The 8,149-nt window shown below is 38.8% G+C and overlaps 1 protein-coding gene across 1 annotated transcript; it reads right to left on the reverse strand.

The window, feature by feature from the left end:
* Positions 1-1,001: 1,001 nt before the first annotated feature.
* Positions 1,002-7,452, reverse strand: LOC105917673 (the record flags this gene model as incomplete). Its single annotated transcript, XM_012852548.3, has 6 exons — positions 7,353-7,452; positions 5,484-5,644; positions 5,107-5,343; positions 4,804-5,028; positions 2,288-2,363; positions 1,002-2,080 (listed from the first exon to the last, which is right to left on the reverse strand). Coding segments are annotated over exons 2-6 (1,653 nt in total), but the record flags the coding sequence as incomplete, so codon positions are not given.
* Between the last annotated feature and the right edge of the window lie 697 nt (positions 7,453-8,149).

Here is an 8,149-nt window from a genome sequence, read left to right on the forward strand (position 1 = left end):
AAATCCGCTTTATATGACCCATTCTTGCAGGTCAAGCTACAAAATAAGAAAAAGAAAAAAGACGAACAAGTAGACAGCTACGATTGACAGCTACAATGCTTGTTATTACAGTTAACATTTAACCAAGACATTACCAAAGCTCAGTGTATAGCTGCTCCATTTCAAGACACAGACGTTTCAAGACACAAAGTTTTAATTTGGATGTATAAAGTTTCTTTTGTAAAGCCATTGTTTAATTGTGTCATTATACGTGAGCTAAAAAAATCAAGTTTAAATAGTTTAAATAAAAAAGCCCATAGGTCTTAAAACATAAAGATCTTTAAAATCTGTACACTTATCTGTTAAATCAAGTACATCACTGAAAGAGCATGAAACAAACAACAAAAAAAAACTAATAAAACACTTATTTAAGGATCAGTTACCAACAACTTAGACAAGCATCAGTGTATGTTTAATCCCAACATGAAACAAACTGATCGGGCATAAAAGTATGACCACCACCTTTGCCAAACCTGTCTGTGGATGAGGGTGGGTTGTAGCCTCAAAGTTGATATGTTAGAAACACATCAAAATCAGAGTAAATTTGTGAACTAATGTGCATTACAATTATGCCATTAGATACCTTTACAAAAGCAAAATTTGGAAAAAGTGGAAAAAGAATGAAAAAAAAAACATTAGCAGCAACATACCAGCTATTTTTGTAGTGTTTTTCTTTGCTCTAAAATATATAGCTTTATCTCTAAAGGCATTGATTCCATAGGATAAAATAAAGAACAGACGAAACATTCCTTTGCGTTCTGCATCGAACTAGCATCATTTCTGGAGATCTGTCAGAAGCATGTTGGCGCTGTGACATCCACCATTAAAGGGGGCCGGAATGCTTCTGCTCAAAAGGCCAAGTGCAAAAAAAGACATTCACAATAACTTTGAAAAGTTAAGTATATTCATCAAAACTCGAAAAAAATAGTTTAAAAAACTAATTATTGTGGAAACATTTTAAACGTATTTCTTTTTTCCTTGATGGCTTCAACGGTTTTCTGCATTGCCTCCATTGGTGTTTTTGCTTCTTTCGATGCTTCACATCCAATGATTCCGCCACGTATTCCTCCCGCAGTAGCCACAGTTAGTGTGGTAACACCTGCTGCCACCCCAACAGCCACAGCTGCCACCTCAGTTCCTGCTGCAGCTGCTGCAGCCACTGCGGGTGCCTTTGATGTTAGAGTTCTCACGTGTTTTGTGATGTCGGCTGGATTCTTCACAACTTTCAAAACAACTTCCACTAACGTTGCCACTCCAAAAAAGGCCCCCAACATAGCACCAGTGGTAATACCTGCTAGCTGGATCCTAAATTCCTCTGACACAAAGCTTTTAGCCTGTTTTCTGATCTCCTGTGGGGGTAAATATTCTGAGACCTCTTGAATCTGCTTTTCTTGCTCTTGGATCTTTTCTTCGACATGCTGCAGAACATCGTTGGTGTAGTAGGATCCATGTTTTTCCTCAATCATCTTGTCTATTGTTTGAAGGAATGCCTCCAACTGGAACTGGTTGCTCCTGTAAACATCTTGCTTTTCTCCATTCCAGTGTTTACTATCAAAGACATGGCACCGACTTCCACACATCTTCACCAGATTGCTCAGATTCTTGTTCTGATGGACAAATTCTTCGATTTTCATCCCTTCTGGGAGCTGGCCACCATGAGTGAAGACGATTACAGCATATTTTAAAGCATCGTCGGAGAAATGCTCGCGGATTTGAGTGACGACTTGTTGCTCGTGCTTTGTGAATTTGTCCACTTTAAGCACAATAAGAAAGACGTGTGGTCCAGGAGCACACTCTGTGAGGCAACGCATTACTTCAGGCTTCAAATCCTCATCAGTCCTGTCGGTGTCGAAGAAACCGGGTGTGTCGATCAAAGTTAGGCGTCTCCCATTGACTGTTCTTGTCTCTGAATGACATGAATGTGTTCCTGAGTTCGGAGAATGATATACAGTAAAAGCGTCCTCCCCCAGAATGGTGTTAGCTACGTTGCTTTTTCCATATCCGGTTTTCCCGAGCAGAACAATCCTCTTTGTACTGGAGCCTGGAGAAAAAATAAATGAAGAAATTAATAGAGTACTGAATTCTAGAAACTTTCGTGCAGTTAAACAGAATTTTTGCTTTATTATATCACACATTTGCAGTTAGAAATCCACCATTACACAACATTACATAAAACAGACATAAAACAATACAATAACCATGACTGAAAACTAAACTGAATTACAATTCTCCTTTTGTCCAAACCCACCCAAATTAAGGCCACTCTCCAGGTCATTTTCAGTGCATCTGTTGTATTTCATATCTTCTTGGACAGACTTGAAGATCTGTAGAGACAAGATCAATATACAAGTGTTTGATACAAGTTCCAGGTTGCACCTGCATGATACAGGTATGAACTATATTGTCAAAAGTTTTGAGCCACTTCCATTTACACACACCTAAACCCAATGAAGACACATATTTATTACAATGTTTGCAAAAAGTACCACTCCACCTTTAGCAGGCCGAACTCTTTCGGGAAGGTTGTCTACAAGCTTTAAAATTGTGTTTATGAGAATTGTTGATCTTTCTGACAGGAGAGAATCTGTGAGATCTGACGCTGATGTTGGATGAGAAAGCCTGGGTTACAAAATGCTAAGTGTTACTATAGAGCTAGGAGCAACATTGTCCAAAATGTATGTATATGCAATAGTATTAAAATTTCCTTTCAGTTGAACTATAGGGCTGAGCCCAAATCCTAAATAAACAGCCCACATGCTCTGCTTCCACTTAGTGACTTAACATTTTAATGAAGCTGTTTGGAGGTCCAAAGCTGTTGCTTCTTTAGAAAGTTGGCAACTTTTGCACATTCTGCTTGGTTCGCCCAGTAATTTAAAATGGCCCAAAACTTTATTGGTGAGTTGCTGTGGTTGCCAGTCATTTCAATGCTATTATAATTGTGCAAACAGTTGACTGTGGCCTTCTGCCATTGTACCACAGTCAACCATTCTTTCACTAATGTTTGGGTGTCAAGGTGCTGGATTTTATACAGCTATGGCCAAGACTGTGGTTGGAATAGCTGAATTCAATGATTTTGAGAGATACCTTTGCAGTATATGGTTTTTTTTTTATTTAGTGATCATTCTAGTGTCTTTTTCATCTAATATGCATTGTTTTATTAAAAATAAACAATTCTTTGTTTATTTTTGTGATTTCATATCGATTCTGACATAAGGCTGTGAGCAAAAATGTTTCCTTTAGAAGTCAAATTGAAGGTAGCTGACACATTTAATAAGCAGGAGGAAACATGTAATTCTCATTCTGTTTATTTTTGTTCATCCCATACCTAAGATGTTCTCATTAATTTGCTAACCAAGTTCACCATTATATACAACCTTAGAAGTTGTTTATTACCTTTTAAAGAAAGCTCTGGGCAAAGTCCTCCATAAACAGCAGCTTCCACACCCAATATATTGTGTTGCGCATTAATAAATCATATTGTGGCATTGTAAATGAAAACATTAAAGCTTGGGTTCTAAGTTCACCTCTCCTCCAAAACATGTGAGCAGCTGCACTCAGGGAGGAGACAGCTTCACTCTCGATGCTCAGTGCTTGTGTATTTTCTGTGTGGAATTGTAAATGTTTGCTATACCGGCTGCAGCGAGACATATAAAGACATAATCCAATGTGTGAGGAGAGGGTGTGCTGAGATTCATAGACCAGGGCCGGGAACAGAAGGGGGCAGGCTGCGGGTTAGCCAAGGGTGTGATTACTTTATCTCTGCTCTGGTCCTCAATAAAATGCTGGAACTTGATGGAATCAACGTTTCCTTTAATTTAATAAGTAACTGAGGGATCAGTTATCACTATTTCCCATAACAAGCATTTAGGTGTAACTGGAATATTATGCATATGAACATTTTCAAATCTGAAATAAATATTAAAGTTTTCTTCAATATGACACAAACTCTACTTGTCTACTTTATGGAAAAATGGGAATGAAAAAACTTTGCAATAGGGTTTTTTAAAAGATTTTTCAAAATATCTAAATCCTCCCATAAATTTGTGCAGCAAGTCTAAAAAAAGATTCACAGAGTATAGCTGTGGAATGTATAGCAGTTATGCAACTTCATAACATGCATTGTTAGGTGGGACTCTACGAGTGCAACGGAGCTGGGATATTCATATGCAGGACTGGTTTAACATTCTGCATAATCTCTACTACAAAAAAAATTATGCTAAACTACATACAGCTGCTGCTGTGTTCTTCTTCTACATTTTCTTCTTCTACCTTTTAGTTTTTTTACAGTTGGCACAGTTGGCAAAACAACAACATAGTGTAGTACCTCCTCCAACCACAATTAAATTCAATCTTTCCAGATGGCTCAATTTGTCTGGATAGTTGCTGTTTTTTTTTTTTTAAACAATGACAAGTCAGAACAAAAAAACAAGCAGGAATTAATTAGAAACAATGAGGCTAATTTTAAAATGTAACATATAGAAATCATAATAATACAGTTGCTAAAAATAATTACTCCAGTAAAGGTTAGATAACCAAAATTTCTACTTAAGTAGGGCAATGAAGTATTTATATTCAGTTACTTGACACCTCTGGATTTTGTGTGTACTTTAACTTAATGGTTGAATCTCACAGAATCTGACTAGCTAGCACCTTAAAATTGCCAAAACATTACTCTCACAACATTAACTTAATAGTTCCATTTGTACTGGAATTTCTGTTTTAAACTCATCACTAAAGACAAAAAAAATATGAAAAAAACTTTACCTGACAAGCATCCTCATCTTTGGGGTGCAGAACAATGCGAACCTGGACTGGTGCGCTCGTGCTTCTCTCCTGTTCAAATTTACAGAGCTCCTCCTGTAAAACCCTTGCTACCAGAGCAATTGGAAAACGAAGGGCAATACCAGCACCGAGTGCAGGTAGGGCTACAGATTCAAAACCTTCTCTCTCACAGGAAGTCAGGATTTTGTTGAGGCCCAGGCGGAGTACCTGCAAAACATCAGTTTAACAAGATTGATCAAATGTACTAAAATGTACTAATGTATAACAAATGCCCAATTATCTCACCTGAACTGCAGTTCCATTCTCTTCTTCATCCCACGGCACAAGGTTGAGGAAGAACACAGCACCAAAAGGAACTCCAATCAAGTCTTTCACGAGTACGAAATCACCAGGTATCGTTTCCTCTCTTGATTCCTGTACGACCCTCTCAGTCAGCTGAGGATCTATTACTTCACAGATAATAGTTCCAACTCGGGTGGACAGAGGATCGTGGAAGACCATGGGAGATACCACTGCGTCTGCCTAAGATAAGTTTAAAGCCACAGATAACCAACTTATTACTAATATAAACTATTATATTTGCGAGTACTAACAGTGCTGTCACACTGCATTATTCAAACCGGTTTGAAGTCTAGTAAAGAAATCTGTTCAGCATTTCTTACCTGCTGGCTCTCAATGGTCCCTGAAACAATCTCCATATGGACAAGGCCCTTCTGAGGTCCACCAGCAGCTCCTCTATGCTGCTGAAAATGTAGCCAATTAAACTGAGGCTCCACTCCCAGCGGCTCTTCAATTTCTGTAGGGTATGCAGCCCTTTGACGTGCTGAGTGAAGGAGCAGAAGAAAGCGGGCATGAGAATTTTTTTGTTGAGTGGTTTTTCCAACTTTTTTCTATTTTTTTCCCTGGAAATATTGTGTATATAATTGTCGTTTATGCCTTTTTTCTCTAGTTTTTGCCGTTTTTTGTGGGGTTTGTGGCTGTACGATGTTGCTTCGTGGAAGGTTGGCGTCTTGAATGCCATGGTGGTGGTGGGGAAAGGTGGTTTCCTCCATTAAAAAGATTCTGTCGGGGTTTAAATCACCTTTACTGGACCATGTTGTCTCCCATCTGAGAAAATTTATTTTTCAGTGCGACGAGGAGCTCAATCTGCTTGATAAAATCGTGCCCAAATGGAATCGAGTTGGCTCCGCCGGGTGCGGTGGAGCAGCAACCTGCTGCTGCCCGTGAGGAAGGGGTGTGTCCCCAGGAGGGCTGTGCATGGTCTGGAATGCTCTACGCGCTCTCCATGGAACCCATGCTTCAAAAGAAGGCTGTGCGGAGGTCCCCGATGCTAGAAACAGAGCCAATGCTGCGACCCCCTTCACAAACCAAGTGCAGACCATTGGAACCCGTGTAAACGCATCCCAGGCCAGGGTTCACGAGGAGTTCCCTTTGAGCTAGCCGCCTGCTCGCTGCTGAGATAACCAGCTTTATCTTACAGTAATTTACTGCAACTGGACGTCCGTCGCCACAACCAAAGACAACGGCAGAGGTTTGGCAAAGTAATAAATAAGGAACATTTAGAATGGTTTACTTAGTATGTTGTCATTGTGTTTTTAATGCTTGATCCAGTTACAGGCTAGCTTCTGCTAGCATGCTGGAAATTGAGCTTTGCTGATGTGTTTGAGTGTGATTTACAGCTTCAACAAACTTTATTTCCACAAGGTTTTACAACTACAGTTCGTGTTAAACATGATGCTTGTTTTCGTTTCACTCTGCCATCGATCGATAGAGCTATGAGCGTTGGTACATAATCAATAAGGAAGATTAATGTCAATTTAATAGTGTTTTGCATATCTTTGGGGTTAACCAATGAAGCGACCAATCGCTACAGCACCCCTAGCTATCCAGAGGAATAATTGCATAAAAAAAAAATCAAGTGTCCTATAGGTACTGATTTTACAAAGCAAATCATTCTATAAAATGTTATTTTCTCGAATAATGTTTTGTTTAACTCAGGATTTGCATTATGAAAGGGTTGAAGCACATATCAAATGTTCTAAATTAGTTAAAATCTCATTTCACATTCTTTAAGATGTACTTTGGTTCTCTAACTTAGATCTGCAGTGAACCAGGATTCACTGAATCATTCTGATGATGGTTTTCAACTATTTTATTTGTTCTTTTGTGTTTACATAGTTCCTTAGTTTTTTTTACTTTTTGCTTAGTAGTTTAGTTAAGCTTCACTAGCCTAGTAGAGAGAACGTGTTGATTGAATTATAGTGTTGATCCATATGAACAACATTCTATAGTGATGTTTCCTGGATATTCAGTTGTTTCTGTTAATACATTTCTTGAACTTGAAGAGAAGCTGTCACTCCTTTACTCTTTATGTGTGCAAAGTTTGTTAAAAGAACGGCAGTGCTCGAATCACCCTTTCAACTATTGTCCTAATACCAGCTGTTTGGACAATACCTAACAGACGGAGAGTTATTTAATACATATTAAAACACTTAAAACAGTGCATAATAGCACAACATACCCAACCTCACCTGCAGCCTCAGCTTGAGATAATCTCTTCTCTAAAGTCTTTTCCTTCTGTTGGTAATGCTCAGCAGAATAATAGCCAGAGGTGAGCAATTCCTCTGCAACAGGAGAAGAAATCTCCTGTTCTTCCAGTTGCTCTTCAACTTCATTACCACTTAGCGGGGCAGAGGAGACAGGAATGGATTGTTGGCTCTGTTAAAAGCACATCAATAACAGGCTTTACAAAGTGAAAATATATATTACCCTGTGTATAAATCCCATATTCTTTATCATTCTTTCAGATTTTGCCTTTAAGCAGACAGATTTTCTACACAAGTGTTTTCGACATATACTTCTCTAGGCTTCGTAAAAGTCTGAGCTTTTCGTTTATCATTACCTGCTTTGACATTTTCACAGCACTTTACTTCTCTGTTGACATTCTGCATCAGACAGTAAAATACAGCAAAATCCGTACAAAACCTGACAGTCAGGTTTTTTTACACCATCCTCCAATCGATTGGTAAATCGACAGTTTAGTGCAGCTCTTCTGTAAATGTTAATCGATAATCTTTATTATGTTATCTTTATCATATCATGTTTAAATTTAAGTCTCTGGGTATCACTTTACTAATCCAAAATGCTACATGTCTAAAGCCTGGTTTAGGCTTGACGCCTCCGTGGGATCCACACAGCTATATAACGTCAGTCTAGCTACCACGCCCCTTCACTCGGCCAAAAGTTTCTGCTCCGCACACCTAGGAAAATTTCTAACTACGTGGACATTCCCGTATGAAAAAACATGGACAAGAACGCAGTCCTTCTG

This window comes from Fundulus heteroclitus, chromosome 14 (assembly GCF_011125445.2).
Source record: "Fundulus heteroclitus isolate FHET01 chromosome 14, MU-UCD_Fhet_4.1, whole genome shotgun sequence".
Taxonomy (NCBI): Eukaryota; Metazoa; Chordata; class Actinopteri; order Cyprinodontiformes; family Fundulidae; genus Fundulus; species Fundulus heteroclitus.